Source organism: Pelodiscus sinensis, chromosome 3, assembly GCF_049634645.1.
Source record: "Pelodiscus sinensis isolate JC-2024 chromosome 3, ASM4963464v1, whole genome shotgun sequence".
Lineage (NCBI taxonomy): Eukaryota > Metazoa > Chordata > Testudines > Trionychidae > Pelodiscus > Pelodiscus sinensis.
The window spans coordinates 94,534,872-94,554,489 of NC_134713.1; the positions used below are offsets into that span (position 1 = coordinate 94,534,872).

General features: G+C 41.9%; 2 protein-coding genes across 2 annotated transcripts; one reads left to right on the forward strand and one right to left on the reverse strand.

Annotated features, from left to right (window-relative positions):
- Positions 1-952: 952 nt before the first annotated feature.
- On the forward strand, positions 953-1,984 carry LOC102444720 (trace amine-associated receptor 7a-like). Its single transcript, XM_006136246.1, has one exon. The coding sequence runs from the start codon at positions 953-955 to the stop codon at positions 1,982-1,984; it is 1,032 nt and encodes a 343-aa protein (XP_006136308.1).
- Positions 1,985-8,196: 6,212 nt separating this feature from the next.
- Positions 8,197-9,228, reverse strand: LOC102451863 (trace amine-associated receptor 5). The gene has a single exon (XM_006136276.2). The coding sequence runs from the start codon at positions 9,226-9,228 to the stop codon at positions 8,197-8,199; it is 1,032 nt and encodes a 343-aa protein (XP_006136338.2).
- Positions 9,229-19,618: the final 10,390 nt, after the last annotated feature.

A 19,618-nucleotide genomic window follows, 5' to 3' on the forward strand; every position in this document is an offset into this window, starting at 1 on the left:
GGATGGGGGCTGCAGACTGGCATGAGAATGAGGGTCTGTCTACACTTAATACACTACAGTGGCATAGCATTTAGATATAGACACTACCTGTGTCAATGAAACAGGTTCTCCCATCAGCATAGGACAGGTGGTAGATAGGCCAATTAAAGAATTCTGTCAATCAAAGTAGTGGTATGTATATGGGGATTTAGGTCAGCTTACCTACACCTCACAGGGATGTACAGATTTTACAACCCTGAGTGATGTACTTATGCTGACCTAATTTTCTAATGTGGACTAGTCTCAAGTTAAATGTGGGTGGACAGGAGATTTCCTGATTTATGCCAAATAGTCCATAGATACTGGAAGTTGTGATAGTAAGTCACTGTTTTGCCTCACAAACAATTTAGCATTTTTTATATGCCTCATTTTCAACTTAGTGTTCCCATCTTCCAATACAAGAATTTCGTTATCTGGAAAGATCAGTGAGTCCTGTTCTGATTCATTCGTTTTGCTTTGGGAAAGAAGTGAACAGGCTTTGAAATTAACTCCAACACAAGAATCTCAGGGGAGAAAACACTAATGTAAATTGCAAGCCTCTTCCAGTGTTCGCTTCATAGCTCTGTCAAACCAATTTATGAAAAGGAGTTTCTCAGAAGATGAGGAATTAGCAGGCGAAAATCAAGTAAGAATGACTCATAAATCCAGATACAATAATCTCAATAATTTTTTTTTTCTTATTTTAAATCACCAGAAAAAATCTGCTGCTTCTGAGATCTTACATTTCTATATTTTTGTAACTTTCTGAATTAATCTTAATTTCTGTGTTCATAATAATACAACAATACAGTAACTCTATTGATACCCATATCTTTTTTTCCAGGAAAAATTGGAAACAAGAGTATACTCTACCTTTCCTTGATAAAAAAAAAGTCAGTTCAGGAACTCAAAAATAAGACTTTGAGGTTAAATAATGAACTCAACTTTTCTGGAAAAGGAAGATTTGCAATACTGCTTTGAAAACGTAAATGAATCTTGCTATAAGACACCATTAACTTCTGGACTCCGAGTAACCTTGTATATTCTGCTTGGTTTATTAACGATTCTTACTGTATGTGGAAACCTAATGGTAATTGTTTCAATTGCTTATTTCAAACAGCTTCACTCACCTACAAATTTTTTGATTGCCTCCTTGGCGTGTACTGACTTTGGTTTGGGTCTGACCGTGTTACCCTTCACCACTGTAAGATCTGTTGAAACATGTTGGTATTTTGGGGAAACATTCTGTAGATTTCACTGTTGTTTGGACCTATCATTCTGTCAAGCATCAATATTTCACTTGTGTTTCATTTCTGTTGATCGATATGTTGCTGTCAACTACCCTTTAATTTATCCAGTTAAGTTCACAGTGCCTGTTTCAGGCATGTTCATAGCTGCTGCCTGGACATTTTCTTTAATATTCAGTTTTTCTTTAGTTTACATTGGGGCTAATGACAAAGAGATAGAAGAAAAATCAGTAACTGCTCTCTCCTGTGTAGGGAGCTGTCAGCTTGTCTTCAACAAAACATGCGTAGTTATATCCTCTCTACTGTTGATAATACCTTTCTTTATTATGATAGCACTTTACAGCAAGATATTTGCTGTGGTTAAACAACAAGCTAGAATGATAGAGATTATGAACAACACCACCCAGTCATCTGATAATTATAGCGAAAGAGTTGCCAAAAGAGAGAGAAAAGCTGCTAAAACCCTAGGCATAGCTGTGATAGCTTTTTTGGTATTCTGGTCACCTTATTTTATAACTGTAGTAATTGATGGTTTCCTCAACTTCATAACTCCAGCCCTTGTCTATGACATTACAGTTTGGGTTGCTTATTCCAACTCTGCCATTAATCCTTTGATTTACACTTTCTTTTATCCCTGGTTTAGAAAAGCAATGAAAGTCATTGCGAGTTGTAAAATCCTTCACTTTGATTACTCAACAATGAATTTATTTTCTGAATAAAAATGTGTCGTGTACTTCCTAAATTCTGATTCCAGGTCACGATCTGCATCTGTTTTATTGTTCTTCCTTTAAAATATTTTCCCAGGCTTTTATACCTGTATATGTTGAATCCTAATGAAAATCATGTTGAGTTAAATTTGGAAAAGTTTGTTTAGTTTTTTAAATGTTCTGACTTGAAATATAAATGCATATTTTTAATACATCTAAATAAAAAAGAAATATTTGCTCAATTTACTCTTCTGTGTGTACTACAGATTATTTTTGTAATATATGACATTGTTATATAGACTGACAAACGTACAATACATTGCACTAGAAACACCAGAAATATTTAGCACTGATTGCATAATTTTGTTTCGTATCTTTCTGTATGACTGGTTAATTTAGAAACACTGTGGACCCTAGAATAGGCCACTGTGATCAATAAAAACAAACAGAACACATGAAAAACCTGCCTCTCAGACATGGGGATGGGGGATGGAGAGATCAGGTGAGTAGGCGTTCTATGCAAGTAGCAAATCAGATGCAAATAGGACAAAATATTGTTACAGGCAAAATTTAAGTCATGACAACTTAAATATATCCATAAGACCAACCCATATATCCATATCATCTTCCACAGAGCTTGTTTGTAGACAGACATACAGCACATCCAAAACAATGAGGGTCTAATTAGATTCCCTCTAGGGTCAATGTGAACAGTGCTATTGATTTAAGGTTAGTCAGAACATTTCCTTAGTGAGCAACTATGACTAAAATATCCAAAGTGTTGCAATACTCTTCCACGATTTTTTAAAAAAGAAACTGAACTCTGTAAGGGGTATACAGGCCATGTAAGGCATAGCTCACACTATTTGTCCGCCATTTCTCCAGACAAGGTTTGCTTTTAAAATACCTGAGTGATGCATAATTGATTAGTGAGGCTATGTCTAGTCTACAGAGTTTTCTCAGAAAAAGGTATGCAAATTGCTCTCTGCGATGTGCGTACCTTTTTACGATATTTTTTTCAGGAGAGGCTTTTCTGAAATTTGGCCCATCTACAGTGGGCCAAATTTCAGAAAAACCTCCTCTTTCGGAAGAGCTCTTTGTCCTCATAAAACGAGGAATACTGGGACTTCCGAAAGAGCTCTTCTGCTCTTCTGCAAAAAAAAAAATGTTGGAAGAGCAGAGGAGTTCCCTGGATGTGGTAGATTTTTCTGGGATACCAGAGGTATCCTGGAAAAACTCCATAGTCTGGGTGTAGCCTGAGTGAAAGAAGGTGGCCTGAGCAAAGGCAGGCTGGAATTTATAAAGGAGGCCATTCTGGTTGTGACAGATACACAGTCTCCTACAGTCTCCTATGAACACCTTATGAAATTAAGTTAACCCATAGAATTATATTTAGTACCTTTGGTGTCCTGCCTTCCCCTTGGGTATTCAACATTGTACAGAAAACCTAGGAGACAGCATGCAGCTGCTGAGGCAGGGTTCTGGAGCACAGGAGAACAGTTCCCTTTACTCTCTGTGAGACAAAACATGCTGTGGGCCAGGAACAGGGTGGGAAGGACAGAGCCCCCCCATCCATCCTTTCCTTCTCTGCAAGGGCAGTTCAGTGCTCACAGAAATCAGGGGAGACGGAGAGAAAATGGCATGTGAGCCTATGTAACCCACCCTACATCTCATCTCTGGAAGGCAATCTTGCCTGCAGCCCACAAAATTGTGCCCATGACCACTCCCATGAGTGCTTCCCACCTGCCACTCTCTCCTTCTTGCACTCTACTGCCTTAAGAAGAAAAGCGCCTAACCAAAGTCAGTAGACGCCAAGGAGGCAATCAAAAAATTTGTAGGTGAGTGAAGCTGAGCATTAGTGGATAGCAAGCAAGGTGCTTTTCTTTCCTAAAGAAGATGTTGTCTGTGAAGAATAGTGGGTGGAACAGCAAAAGGTGAAACAAAAGGGGTTTATTTGGCTGTCACAGCCTTTCCCCACAGCAACAAGCAAGACAGGGGTAGCAAACAGTCTGTCATCAGGCCTGTCTTCCTTCTGGGAGGCTCTGGCAGGAGGCAGTCTTGCAAGCAGTTCCTGGCCCCACCCTGGCTTGTCTCAGAGGTCAGCCCCACAACCGAGCTGTGTTCTCCCCTCCCTTTTCCTCCTTCCAGGCATAACACTGATAGGGCAGGTTCAGTTGAGTGGAGTTGACAGCAGCTTGTATTAACCCTTTCCTGACCAAAGCAGAGCACCATCACAGATAGTTAGCATAGCTTGTGGAAATATATGCGTGAAGACGCATAGGATTCAGCATATGAAAATTAGAAAAGGAGAGGTTTGAATCCTGTCTTTTTTTTTTTTTAAGATCTTAGCCTCTGATCCTCTCTTAACATTGGTTATATACTATAGACTCACAAGGCATAACACGGGTGAAATAAAATTGTGGCCCTAAATTTGGTACTGAGAAAAATTGGACAATTTTCAGGTCTGACATGATGGTAAATAATTGCAGCACATACAACTTAATAATGATTTTTACACATTGTTGTCATCTTAATGTCCCCATGCTTCACCACAGGGAATTTTTTATTTAAGAAGATCAGTGAGTCTGCTTCAGATGCGGGGCTTGTCTACATCAGAAAATTGCATTGGCACAGCTACACCAATAATATAAATGTGTTTGGGGGCATATTTTTTTCCTGATGTACTTTAACTTGATTCAGTTTTATGTTTCAGTGTGGCTCGCTGTATACCTCTTGGATCATTGAGACACTATGGCTGCGTTTAGACTGGCATGATTTTGCGCAAATACTTTTAACGGAAAAGTTTTTCTGTTAAAAGTATTTGTGCAAGAGAGCGTCTATACTGGCATGTGCCTCTGCGCAAAAGATTTGCTTTTGCGCAAAAGCATCCGTGCCAGTGTAAATGCTCTTTTGCGCAAGAAAGCTCCGATGGCAATTTTAGCCATCGGGCTTTCTTGAGCAAGAAATTAACGTGGCTGTCTTCATTGGCCCTCTTGCACAAGAATACTTGCGCAAGAGGGCTTATCCCTGAGCGGGAGCCTCAGAATATTTGCGCAAGAATCACTGATTTTGTACATTACAAAGTCAGTGTTCTTGCAGAAATACTCGCAGCCAGTGTAGACAGGTGGCAAGATTTTGAACAAAAGCGGCCACTTTTGCGCAAAATCATGCCAGTTCTAGACACAGCCCATGTCCACTGCATTCTTTTGCTTATTTGAAGTTTTGCCTGCTTGCTAAGTTTGATATTCACTCTATTGGCAACTTGCAGGTGTGTGAGGGGGACAGAGGTGAAAGTAAGCAGATGCACCCCTAGTGCACAGCTCTGGCAAGAGCTGGCTGAGCTGCTGCAAAAGCCAGCAGGGAGCTATTTAAAGAGCTGGCAGAGACCCAGGTTGCAATAGGACAGTGCCTGTAAGAAATTGTAAGTAACTTTCTCCACTAGTTTGGGACAATGTTTTTATTTTCTACTGATGGATGTAATGGACAGGAAGACAAGGGTGGAATCCTTGGTTGCTGCCCAAGGCAACACAAAGGCTCAATCTAGTGCAGCAGCTTGTATACTGCACTCGGATTTGATAGACTATCAGGACTTCTTCTAATGGGGAATCTGGAGAAGTTGATGCCATTGCCCAGATGACCCCATGATATGATTTTTCTCTGTTGCTGAGGTAAAAGCGTAAGGTTTATTCAATTCCCTCTGAAGCCAGTTAACTGTGATTCCTGGTGTCTGGATGGGATACTTGTTAGTTTTTCTTTTTTTTCCCCCTGGAATTACAGTGGGCTATTCTAATGCTGCAGCAGTTTCCAGACTAAAACTGAGGGAACAAACGGATGGTGATTGAATGAAATGAGGCGGAATGCAACACTCAATAGAAGTAGTGGGTATCTTGGCTTATATCTACACTACAAAGTAAAGTCGGAAAAAGAAATGCAAGGCCTTTCCAACGTTTGGCCTGTCTACATGGGGCCAAAACCCTTTTTCAGAACATCCCTTCCGCCTCGTAGAACGAGGTTTACAGGGATGACAAAAAAACACGTCTGCTTTTCCGATTTTTTTTTTTTAAAGCTGATGTGTTCCTTAGATTCTGGTATCTCAGTAAAAAGCTCTGTAGGTATCCTGGAAAAGCTCTGTAGTTTAGACTTACCCATAGATGCACTAACCGAGGAAAACACTTTAGCATACTTTTCAGTATATCTCTATTTAGGACAGCCCACTATCAGGTGCTTCAGGACTGTTGTGAAACTGTTTTCCTGAATTTTGGACAGAGATTGTTGACTTTTTAGATTAATACAAAGACATGCAGTATGAAAGATTCCAATAGTGGAACATGCTTACTGCTACAGCACAAAGATGTACCCCCTTTGTACCTTGACTGGAAAGGTCCTTAGACAAAGTATTCCATAATATTCTTGTTATGTAAAAAGGTTGTCAGTAAGAAACTGATAGAAATGTAGCCGTGTTAGTCTGGGGTAGCTGAAGCAAAATGCAGGACAATGTAGCACTTTAAAGACTAACAAGATGGTTTATTAGATGATGAGCTTTCGTGGGCCAGACCCACTTCCTCAGATCAAAAGTAAGAAACTGTTGAGAGCAAAGCTCTATGCTATTTAGCTTTGGTTTGTTAAATATGCTGATTATAATACAAATGCACACAACTAAGTAATTCAGTTCATACTCTCTATTGTGCTGATTTTATATATAACACTTTCTAATAGGAGCACCTTTTAACATATTTTTACCCATAAGCCCTCATTTAAAGTCTAGTGATGTCAATGAAAAGCCTCCTACTGACTTCTGTGGGTTTTAGATTAGGCTCACAAAGGTTATATTAAAGTTAATATATGCAATCTATTCATTAACAGTAACTGTGCAGTCATTCACCACACTTTGTTCTTTATTTTGTGATGCAAAAAATATGTAAACTCTGACTAGGATGTGAAATTATTTATAAATAAACACGACACAAGCCAGTTTTCATATCTAATATTGAATTTATATACAACTAAATAAACAAAATAAAACAAGTAGAAAAGATTCTTAACTAATTATTTAGTTGTTCATTAATTGTATGAATTATTAGAGTAATTTTATATTACTCTATTCAGAAGTTTTTAAAAAGCATTCTCTCATAAGTACATTCACAGGAGCCTAGAGAGGTGGCAATATAATTCCCATTGGTCTGGTTAGAAAGTAGTTTCACAGAACTTGCAGGACACCTTATTTCTCACATTTTTTTTACACTTTTTATTACCATTTACACTGTAAAAGCATATAATCATAGCCAGAAAGAACCTGAGAGTTTAGACTGATACCCCATTCATCAAGGTACATAAGCATAAACCTAACTGTAAGCATGAAAACTGAATCATTGACTTTTTTGGAACTAACTGTGCTTAAAATTAGGCATGAGCTCAAGTACCTTGCTAAATCAGGGCCTAACATTTTGCTTAAGAGCATGAAAATTATGTATGATTCCAAGGTAATCTGTACACTATCAAGTTTTTTCTTTAAAATATACTGCTGATTGTATAGGGCATGGCATACAGGAAAATTATGATTAATTTGGCGATCGGAGAAGAATAAATAATTTACCTTTCCTTTTAATCAAACAGCATTTTTTCATTCAGGGAAGAAGGCAGGCAAAAACCATTCAGCTTTATAACCAGACTGATATCCTCACAGTAAGGTGATTATATTATTCTTCACAAACAGGTAATATTGGTGTTTTAAAGGTTTACCAACACCATAAAGCTCTGACTATTTGTTTACAAAGATAATTGTTCTGAAAGGTGAAAGGCAAGTATGTCTTGTCAAATTAGGGGAAACTACCTGATGTAACTTCTTTCAGAAACATGGAGGTTACGTTGAATACTTTCAGCTCACTGAATGTTCCGAAAATAATTATGAGAAATACTTTGATGTTTTATAGTTCAATATTTTTCTGTTGTCGCTCAGGATTTTGGTTGAGATTTTCAAACTTCCTAAATAAAAGTACCATAATAAGAACTGAATCTCCTAATACTACTGATTTCTTTGAAAACTCCACCCTTCCTTAGGGCAAACCAATATGATTTCCCAGAGTTTTTATTTCTTGTCATATTTTAAGTATCTCATCTCGTTACTTGTCATTTTAACATATACCTAAAATAAAAGGTTCTTCTCCTGGGGACCATGGTTGTGATTGTGAGCTATTTTTACATTCAATATTATCTAAATCCTCCAATTAGTCCTGATATAAGTCTACAGTAGATGTCCCAGAACCAAAGATGTTGCGAGTTAAAAGTATTTTCACTGCCTTCCTGAACCAGCGGTAGGAAAACACATAAATCAAAGGATTGCAGGCTGAATTAAAGTAAGCAAACCAGATAAGGACATCAAAGAGAACTGGTGGGGTAATGAAATCTAGAAGACAATCTACCATGGTGTCTATAGTAAAAGGCAGCCAGCACAGAAGGTAGATTCCTACAGCAATACCAAGAGTTTTAGCTGCCTTTCTTTCCCTCTTTGATGCTCCTGCGTGCAGCCCAAATCCAGTACTTGCATTCATGTTGCTTATCTGTCTAGCTTGTCTGTTTGCCACAATGAATATTTTCACATACAAAGTTATCATTATGAGGCAGGGGATGAAGAACAGAGGGAAGTTCAACCAGCCCCAGAGTCTGTTGAACAACAGCTGACATTGACCAATGCAGGGCATGTCTTGTAAGAAATGGCCCAAGTTTTTTTCAAGCACATTGGTATACAGGAAGACAAATGTATAAACCATGGGGACCCCCCACCCTATAACTATATAGACACAAGCCACCCGTGTGGTAAACTTAGTGGTGTAGAGCAGAGGATTGCAGATAGCATAGTGGCGATCAATGGAAATAAAACACAGATGAAATATAGAGGTCAAACAGAAGACTGTGTCCAGGAAGGTATGCAGCTTGCAAAAGTCATCTCCAAAATACCAGCAGCTCTCCACAGATCGGATAGTGCTGAAGGGCAGCACTGTCACCCCCAGAAGGAAATCTGCAAGGGCCAGAGAGAGTAGTAAGAAGTTGGTTGGGGTATGCAGGGTTTTGAAGTGGGAGACCGCAATCACCACCATCAGGTTCCCCAGAACTGTGAGCAACATGCCCACCACACAGGCCATGTAGATGGCCAGCTGGACCCCAAAGGAGTAAAGAGTTCTGGGGCAGGAACCATTCATTTCATAGCACAGTGGTGTGGACACCACTTCATTAGCATTGGGCTTCTGGACAGAGCTCATTTCCTCCTCCCTAGCTGTCAGCACGTTCCCTTGATCTTCCACGATCCCAATAAAGGGCTCAGCTTTTAACATGGGATCCAGGCTCTTTAGATTCTATCTGAAAAATAATAAGAGAGTAAGGTAGGGGGGAAAGAAAAACACATTTTAATGAATGCACTGGAGAGTTTCTGACTTTCAAATGAAAAAAAGGCCAGGTTTTTTTTGATGATTTAGTTTCCAACTTTTATGGAATAGTTTTCCCTTTATTTATTTCCCGGTTACAATAAATGAAGGAAATGTTACAAAGTCATCCCAAAAGGGATATTGCGTAAAACTTCTGTCATGGATGTATTTTGAGTCTGAGTCTCTACAACCTGGGATATAGGTTAACAGGTTTTTACAGCTGACCTTAGATAATGGTGGCAGTGATGTTTCCCTTGAATTAATTTGAGACATTTCAATCAGAAATGAAAATAATTATTTTTATTGTGAGACCAAGTAGAAATGTGTTTGTTTCTTTTGGAGAAACAATCTTTTCTTACAAAAAGAGCTACTTCATACTGCAGATGAAAAAATGCAAAAGGTCCATTATATGACTGAAAATTCCACATTCAACTAACCAGTTATAACAATTAACAGATTTCTAAAATACTGCCACTACTTTTCTCCCATGTTATTACAATGTAACTCTGTATTCAACAGGAAAATTAAACATAATAAAAATAGGATACATGTTTATAGATAAGAATTTTTCAAGAGTATTTTACTGAATCAGATAACTAACCAACATGATTTTTAAACACACATACTAGTTATGTTCTTCAAAAGCTACATTAAGACAGAAGTAGTTAAATATGTATTTTCCTTTTATTTTATTTCATTTTTTGAAATCACTAAGATTGCAACCAGAAAGTTATTTTCTGAACAAGCACACACACAATGATACTGTATTTCTTTTATCTGGAATAAAATATAGTTATAATACTATGTTTATGAATCAGTGATACTTACAGTAAAACAGAATCACCTATTGTTGTCTAATGTGACTTGTATTACAGTGAACGGACCCCTCTTCTAATGCTGTAGCTATTGGCATATCTGGGAAGTGTGAGATTAATCAACGCCTTATATAATCCAGATGGAGAGATTGGTCCTCAGATGAATAGCATGCCCAAGGGAGGGCACAAAGCATTATTGAACAACAGAATATCACTTGTTTTAAAGAACAATGAGTTTAATTCCAATTTCTGCTTACTTGTCCATAAAATTTATAGTCACCTTTTGGAGGATGCCCATGAACTCAGTTGCCTATGGCTTTCACTTAGAAATATCCTAGTAACTCAAGACCATCTCTTTCAAGAACATCCCTCCTTCCCCATTTGCTCTTGCAGTTTCCAGACCCCCTTTTCCTTTTTCTCAACCACACCCTAATGGGCTCCTAATATCCACGGTTTTACCCCAAAATCTCAACCAATGACATGTTCTCCCATATCTCCCTGTAGGAGTCTGTCCCGCCCTCAATCCCACAAGTACCTGGCAAACTGAGATCTTTTCATCACCCAGAAAAGGTGCTTATTATAACCTTCCCTCCCCACAGGTATTCTGATGATGTCTTGATTGGCTCTGACTCACAGTGAGCTCCCAGAACCACAAAATAGCCCAGTTTAATGTGACTCTGGTCAATCTCACCAAGGCTATCCAGTAATGTGCTCCAGACTCCACACAACATAACTATGAATCTTAAAAACTTAAAACACAATGAATAGTTATTTAGAAACTGGACCTTTAATAAATAGGAAATGGGGGGAAGGAGAAGGAAATAAAGGGGAAAGAAATTGTCAATTTGAGTGTCCATGCTACATGAAGCTGATAGAGAAGGTGTGAATTGCTTTTAAGTGCCTAAGAACAATTTACGCCTTCTCTATCAGCTTCATGTAGCATAGACAGACACTCTAACAATTTATTTCTCCTCCCACCCCTTCTTTTTCCTTCTTTCCTTCCCTTCCCCCCCCCCCCATCCGCTATTTATTTAGAAACTGGACTTTTAATAACACCATTCATCTGAAGAAGTGGGTTGTGCCCATAAAAGCTCATGATGCCATCTACATGTTTTGTTAATATTTAAGGTGCTGCTAAACTATTCGCTGTTTTTAAAAGTTTGTCCAGTTACAGACTAACTCAACTACCCCTCTGAAGCTTATGAACTTTAAAATAGGATCCTGTCTCCCTTCATATCCACAAATCCCTCCCTCTGCATCTTGATGACAAATTCATGGTCCTATGACTGCCTACTAAGCTGTCAACAGTTTACCTGAAAATATCCTCTTTCACCTGGATTCTCCTCACAATGTCTGTTTCCTTAACCTTCAGCTTTGGGTTTTTTATGAGTTCCCTAATCAATATTGCTGCCCTTTGCCACTCTTCCTCCCAACTTTTGGTCCCTTCACCAACATGCCTTCAATTGCCCATGGCCTTTCTTTCACCAGGATTCATCTTCCATTCCCTTGGTACTTCCTTGCCTTTCATTTTCTCTGCTCCTGCAAAGTGTTTTCCAAGTGCACTGTGTATCAGAGCAAACAAAACTGGGAAAAGACCTGTGGAGGTCCCCACTAAAAGGTTGCCCTGGCAAAGATGTGAGACACAACTTTCATGTGGCTTTTTAAGAGGCAATTATGCTGAAGATGGAACCACTTCTTTCTTATCTTTCTAAGGAACAGAATTCCATGGCAGAATTCAAGAAGTGACACAAGCTCCTCTACCCTGAGTGGAAAAAAACTTCCCCAAAAACTTTCTTCATAAAGACTGCAGGGCCAAGGCTTTGGCAATTTTCCCAGTGGCAGTTGAAGTTTTCCAATTGTGTTTTGAGTTTCTGCCTGTAAAAAAATTCATAGTGAAAAAATGGTGATTTTTGCATAACTTTACAAAATGCCATTGAGAAAGGTTGTTGCCGTATAGACTCACGCACCCACAGAGATTGAGAGATTATATTTAGAACTAGCAGATTTACCTGCCGTTGCCTCTGTCTTTCAGGGATGTGGGGGAGTGGGGGGGGGGGGAGCAGGAGGCTGGGGTCCAGGGAATTGTTCTCTCCCCCTCCCCATCCACCTCCCAGCCTTCTCGGGGACTATTCTCTTCCCCCATTAGGCTACCCCCAACTCACCCAAGGCCTACTCTCTCCCCCACCAGACTCCCTCAGAAACCAGGGTCCTGTTCTCTTCCCCCCTCCAATGCTGTGACCAAGGGCTGGGAAGGGGGGAAAGGGTGTAGTGTGGGAGGCTACTTACAAGTGTGCTGGCAGGAAAGATGGAGGTGCCCCAGCCTTGATGGCCACTCTTCTTGGTGGTACTGCTGCCCCAGTGGACACTGCAGGGTAGCTGTCCCCTGCTGTCTTGCTGCCCCCAGTGGACTCTCATATCAAACAGCAGCCCTTCCCTTTGCATGCTATTGAAAACCGTTCTTTTCCTGAGGTTTCCGGTTCTCTTGGCACAAACAAACTGTTATCTTGCTTTAAGTTAGGAGAAGAAGAAGGTGGCAAATTTGGCAGTCCTAGCTCTTACGATTTAGGAGGCATTCTTGAATAAATGGACTTGCAAACAGGCACACAGACAGACAGACTCTCTCTAAAATATAAATATAGATATTAAAGGTTTTTATAGGCAATGGATAGCTCATCAGATTAGTAATATATCTGTCTGTTTTTTGTTGTTTTTTCATCTTTATCTTCATATTCTTCTAGGTTTAAGCATAAAATAAATTAAAAGTCTCTTTCTAATTCCAAGTGTGAATGTGTCTACATCAGAATAATAATCCTGTTTGTCTATCTTTCTATACAGTCTATTGCATGGACTGTTATGTCTAGTGGTTCGTCAGATGCCAATTCAAAGGTCAGAAACAGAGAAGGAGTCAGGAGTCAAACAACCCATCAATCAAATCAAAGATCATCATGATGTGACAAGCCAGTAAAGGGGGCGGGGATGAAGCCAGAGTAAATGTCAGAAAAAATGTAGAAGCAGGGATGTGGAGTGAGACACAGAGAAATGCCAGGAACAGATGGAGAGACTGGTATAAGAAGGGCAAAACCAGAAATACGCTAGACTGGGAGGCCTAGGAATAGCAGAGAAAATAACTTAAATTTCTTACAGGTACTGTTGTATCACAACCCTCACTTTCAGGGTGAGAGCAGAGGGTTGGGGGCAGTGTTTCCATCATTTTTATGGAATAAAATGTGGAATAAATTCTGTTATGTGCACTAACGGTACGTCTAGACTACATGCCTCCTGGGATGAGGCATACCTGGGAGGTCAACAAATGCCTTTGATGTTGACCGCGGAATGTCCAGACTACCGCGCTGAGCCAACAAACAGCTGATCGGCTCAGCGTGGCAGCCATGTAAATTTAAATGAAGCGGCGATTATTTAAATCACTGCTTCATTTTCCTATGCCGGGTAGTCTAATCTACATGCCTCTGTCGCCAGAGGCATGTAGTCTAGACGTACCCGAAGGCATGTGTGGGTGTGCATCACCAGTAGAAACACATGCTGCTGGCTGTGAGCAACTGTGGGTTCTCTGGTAATCAGCTGGGTGGCATTTGAATCTCTCCTGGGTGCTCAGCTTATAGGAAACACTGCTTGGAAGGTGCAATAGGAGAGTAGCTATAAGAAATTTAAGTGTGGGAAGGTGGCATGTGGGGGTTGGAGTACCAGAATTGACAAGAGATTCAGGGTGTGGGGAGTGCAGGAGTCAGGGGGTTAGGTTGTGGAGGGCTGAGAATGGGGGGGGTGCAGGAATAAAGACAGGGAATTGCGGGAGATGGGGCCTCTGGCCAGGGAGCTGGGGTGTGTGTGGGGAGCTCAGGGCAGGGGGCTGGAGGTGTGAGGGACTCAGGGTAGGGGTTTGGGATGTGTGCTGGGAGCTCAGGGCTGGGAGTGTGGCCACTGTGCTGCCCGGCTGCTGGATCCCCAGAGCTGACCAACGTGGCAGGGACTGTGATGCCTGGCTGCCAAATCTCCAGGGTTGGCTGGGTGGTGGGGATGATACTGCCCAGTCAGCTGAGCACTGGGGCTGAAACCTAAGGCAGGTATGCCATTTCAGATTTTGTTGGGGGGGAGGGCATCTGTGCAATAGTTGGGGGGCAAGTGAGGACATGGGGGACAGATTTGGGACATCAGCTTCAGCAGTGTTACTGAACATGCTCAGTACAAACCAAGCAGCAAATGAGGGTGAGGGGCAACCAACCCTGTCTGCCCCCCTCTCCCTCCATCACCACTTCCTATGGGTTCCTAAGGCACTTGAAAACTCTAGTTTTTGGCAGATCACTTAGCAATTAGTTACACAGTATCTAATTCCTCTATACAAGACATAAAATTAAATAAATATTAGATCCACTCCACTGTAGCAATAACATGTTCTAACATCTTGTGGTAAGTCACTTAAGGGACACTGGTTACATTTTTAACATTCTTACTTTGCTATAAACTCAGGGGGAGGAGAAGGAAGTGTCAGGATTTCTGGGCTCTGTCTCTCTGAAAGGGGAGTGGGGTCTAATGGATAGGGCAGATACACCTGTTCTATATAAGATCATCAGACTGGCCATACTGGTCCAGACCAATGGTCCTAGCTCAGTAGCCTGTCTTCCACTAGTAGCCAACGCCAGGTGCTTCAGAAGGAATAAGCAGAAGAGGCAATTCATCCAGTGATCCATCCCCTATTGCTCATTCCCAGCTTCTAGCAAATAGAAGCTAGGGACACCATCCATGTCCATCCTGGCTAGTAGCCATTGATTAACTTAACCTTCTTGAACTTACATAGTTCATATAGGAATCCTTTTATAGTTTGGGCTTTTCCACCATCCCCTGTTTATTTTAAAGCTGCTGTCTATATATTTAATTGCATGACCTTCTTGCATTATGTTAGTGCAGGAATAAATAACATTTCCTTATTCTATTTTTCCACACCATTCATGATTTTCAAGACCGCTAAGATATCCTCTCATCTTAGTCTTTTTAATCTCTCATCATATGGAAGCTGTTCCTTATGGCCAATCACTTTTGTTATCCTTCTCTGTACCCTTTCCAAATCCAATAATATCTTTTTTTAGATGAGTGACCAGATCTGCATACAGTATTCAAGATGTGGGCATGCCATGATTTTATATACAGGTAATATAATATCGTCTGTCTTACTATTTATTCCTTTCCTAATGATTACCAATATTCTATTAGCTTCTTAGCCTGCCACTGCACATTGAACAGATGGTTTCAGAGAACTATCCACAATGATTCCAAAATCTCTTTCTTGAGTGGCAGCAGCTAATTTAGTTCCCATCATTTTTGTATGTATACATGGGATTTTCCCATGTGCATTACTGTACTTTGCATTTATCAACACTGAATTCCATCTGCCCTCAGTCACCCAGTTTTGTGAGAACCCTTTGTAAATCTTTGCAGTCAGCTTTGGACTTAACTTTTTGAGTAATTTTGTATCATCTGCAAATTTTCCCTCTTCACTGTGTACCCTTTTTCAAGATCATTTATGAATCATTTTCAGAGCACTGATCTCAATACAGATCCCTGGGGCACACCACTATTTATTATTACCCTTTGTTCCCTATCCTTTAAGTCCCTGACAATGTTTTCATGGTCATCTAATGATCCTTCAATTACTTGAATGACAGGTAATTTATTAACTTAATCACCCCGCCTTCCTTTGATTATAAATACACTACCTGCCCCAAAGGCAGCACAAGCTCTGTTTCAGTTAAGAACTGCCTCTGGAGCTAGGGCATGTGCTTTAAGCAGACCTCAAGTATGAAATTCAAACTTCAGAGAGAGCTACAGACTCCCCTACCCTCCTCTCAAATGGTTCCCCTGGCCTGGGTGTGTGCTGTGGCCATATATCCCAGGCTGCCAGCAGCATCCAGAGCTCTGCCGCTAGCCAGCGAGTTTCTTACCAGAGCATCACACTGGGATGCACCAGCTGGGTAACATTTGAATCTTGCAGCCTTGCTTTGGAATCAGGCAAGTAGAGTCCATACAAGCAGCACTCCAGGTATTCATACAAAGTTTCTTCAGACCACTTCCTGGGCCTCTCTATGTTTTATGTAGTGTGAGACAGCCAATCATTGGGGCTGGATGACCCCCAATCATAAGCTTTATGGACAAGGCTTTTGTGAGCTAGAGTTTGATAAAACTTCTTCTCCACCTGTTCAGATGTACTGCAGGGTGGCAGCCATGGTCTGAGCACTGGGGTTTGAGGCTTGCGATCTCTTACATCACTGCCCCTCTAAATATATATGCAGTATATTCTGTGTTTTTCATGCTGTTTTGTTTTGTTTTTTGAAGGAAGTGTTTACCAATTCAAGAGTTTGGCATTCTCTGGCGCACTTCTCAGAACTGCAGCCTTCCTAATCCACAAGGGTGCCATTTGAGAATTGTGAGAGAATGTGGGGCTAACACGCAGGAAGGCAGGGCTTAAGAGTCAGGAAAATAGGCAGGATGTGTAATTGGATCCAGCTAGGGAATCACTTGGTCACTTAGGCCAAGTATACACTATGAATAGCATAGCTGCAGTCTACGTACTTAGACCTTCTTACCATGGGGTATGTCTACACTACAATGTTAGTTCGAACTAACGGACGTTAGTTCGAACTAACATTCATAGCCGCTACACTAGCGCTCCGCTAGTTCGAATTTGAATCGAACTAGCGGAGCGCTTAGTTCGAACTAGGAAAACCTCATTTTACGAGGATTAAGCCTAGTTCGAACTTACTAGTTCGAATTAAGGGGTGTGTAGCCCCTTAATTCGAACTAGTGGGAGGCTAGCCCTCCCCAGCTTTCCCTGGTGGCCACTCTGGCCAACACCAGGGAAACTCTATGCCCCCCTCCCGGCCCCGGACCCCTTAAAGGGGCACGGGCTGGCTACGGTGCCCATGCCAGGTGCAAGCCTGCCAGCACCCAGCCAGCAGACACTGCACCTGGCACGGCACAGAGCCACCCACCCGATGTCCCCCAGCCCACCCCCTCTTCCCGGGACCAGGCTGGTGGCTCCCGGGAGCTTGCCCTAGACCACAAGAGGCGGGCACCTTCCTGGGCTAGTGCGGACATCGTGGACCTTGTCCACGATCTCCACACTAGGCACAGGAAAGTGGCCGTCTAGGGCAGGAGAGCTGCCAGCCTGGCCACCCAGGAGCAGGTGTGCATGAAAATCAAGGGGGTCCACTGAGACCCCCGACTGTGAGCCCTGAGCTTACAATGGTCGTCCTGGGTCAGACCAAAGGTCCATCTAGCCCAGTAGCCTGTCTGCCGACAGCGGCCAACCCTAGGGACCCTGGAGAGGATGGACCGAAGACAGTGACCAAGCCATTTGTCTCGTGCCATCCCTCTCCAGACTTCCACACTCTTTGGGCAGGGACACCACTCCTACCCCCTGGCTAAGACTACTCCATGGACCCAATCTCCATGACTTGATCTCACTTCCCTTTAAACTCTGTTCTAGTTGTAGCCTTCACAGCCTCCTGCAGCAAGGAGTTCCACAGGTTGACTCTTTGCTTTGTGAAGAAGAACAACTTTCTCTTACTAGTTTGAAGCCTGCTACCCAGTCCTTTCCTTTGGTGTCCTCTAGTCCTTCTTTATGGGAACTCAGGAAGAACTTTTCTGAATGCACTCTCTCCACCCAACCCCTGCTTTTAGAGACCTCTATCCTGTCCCCGCTCCATCTCCTCTTTTCTAAGCTGAACAGTCCCAGTCTCTGTAGCCTCTCTTCATCTGGGACCTGTTCCCAACCCCTGATCATGTTAGTTGCCCTCCCCTCTCCCAGCCTTTCTCTTCCCCTCTCCCACCTCCTTTTCCCAGTCTCCCCCAGTTTTGTTCAATAAAGACAGAGTCAATGTTGGAAGAAACGTTATCTTTATTTTGTACATCAATAAGAAGGGGGACTAGGGAAGGGTAAGTGGAAGGAGGTGAGGGAGGAATGGGGTACGAGCCCCCGATGGGGAGGACTGGGCTGGCTCTGCGAGCTTCTGGGGGTGGAAGCTCTCCTGCAGCCCCCCGATTGCCCCCTCTCCCCAGATGGCAGCCTGCGGCAAGTGCAGCCGGGCTGATGGCCAAATGGTGTGATGTGCCCAGTGTGGGTACTCCGGGCAATCCAAGCCAGGACTGCTTTGCAAGTGGGGCACCCCTTAGAACTGTCTGTCCGGGGTGGGGGTCGGGACCCTTTAAGCACAGCCCTCGGCTAGCCTGAGACAGCATCTCCACGCTCTAAGTCCTCCTCTGATGCCCTGCCGGCACTGCTTCCGGCCATCCTTAAGCCCTGTTCAGGGTCCACTCAATGTGGACTTGCTAGTTCGAATTAGCAAAACGCTAATTCGAACTAGTTTTTAGTTCTAGACACGTTAGTTCGAATTAGCTTAGTTCGAATTAACTAATTCGAACTAAGTTAGTTCGAATTAGCGCTGTAGTGTAGACGTACCCATGGTGTCTTAAGTACGGCTGGTGGCTGATGCTCTTCCTTTTCTTGTTCTCATGGAGTACCGGAATTGACAAGAGAACGCTCGAAGATCAATTTATCATGTCTAATCAGATGCAATAATTCAACCAATGGTGGATCGATCGCTGTAGTGTTGATCCACTGTGTAGTGGAGCCAAGCTCTTAGACAGCTTCCTGTGCCTCTCACTGGTTTAGTGCTTCCCAGCCAATCAAAGGGTGAATAGTTTAGGATCACTGTGGATGGGGGTTTTGTGAACTAGAGCTTGACTGGCCCTCTTCTCAACTGCTTTGGTAGACACAGAATGCATACTGGATGGGGATTCTTAGGCCTAGCTTTGAGGACAGCAAAACCTCATTTTATCGATTGCTAATATGTTTGTCACCACTGTATTTAGGAAGTAAATATCAAAACTTTAGAAAGTTCTTAACAGTCCAAATCAACTTCAGTTCTCTACTTTTCCATTGTACATTTGGGTTTTTCTTTCTTCCTCACCCCCCATTCTCTCTCTCTCTCTCTCTCCCTCTCTCTGGCTATGTCTAGACTACATCCCTGTCGGCAGAGGACTGTAAATGAAGCATTTCAAAAGTGCAAATGAAGCTGGGATTTAAATATCCTGCGCTTCATTTGCATAATCATGTAATGGCGCTCTTTCAAAAAAGAGCTATTTCGAAATTGAAACCGCAGTCTAGATGCGGTTCTTTTGAAAATGGGGTGCTTTTTCGAAAGATCCTGTAAGCCTAAAAAAATGAGGTTTACAGCATCTTTCGAAAAAGCACTCCATTTTCGAAAGAACCGTGTCTAGACTGCGGTTTTAATTTCAACATAGCGCTTTTTCAAAAGAGCGCCATTACATGATTATGCAAATGAAGCGCAGGATATTTAAATCCCAGCTTCATTTGCACTTTTGAAGTGCTTCATTTACATCCC

Bases quoted from the DNA above. Each gene is read 5' to 3' on its own strand.
- LOC102444720 (XM_006136246.1), top strand. From the start codon at position 953: ATGAACTCAACTTTTCTGGAAAAGGAAGATTTGCAATACTGCTTTGAA.
- LOC102451863 (XM_006136276.2), bottom strand. From the start codon at position 9,228: ATGAGCTCTGTCCAGAAGCCCAATGCTAATGAAGTGGTGTCCACACCA.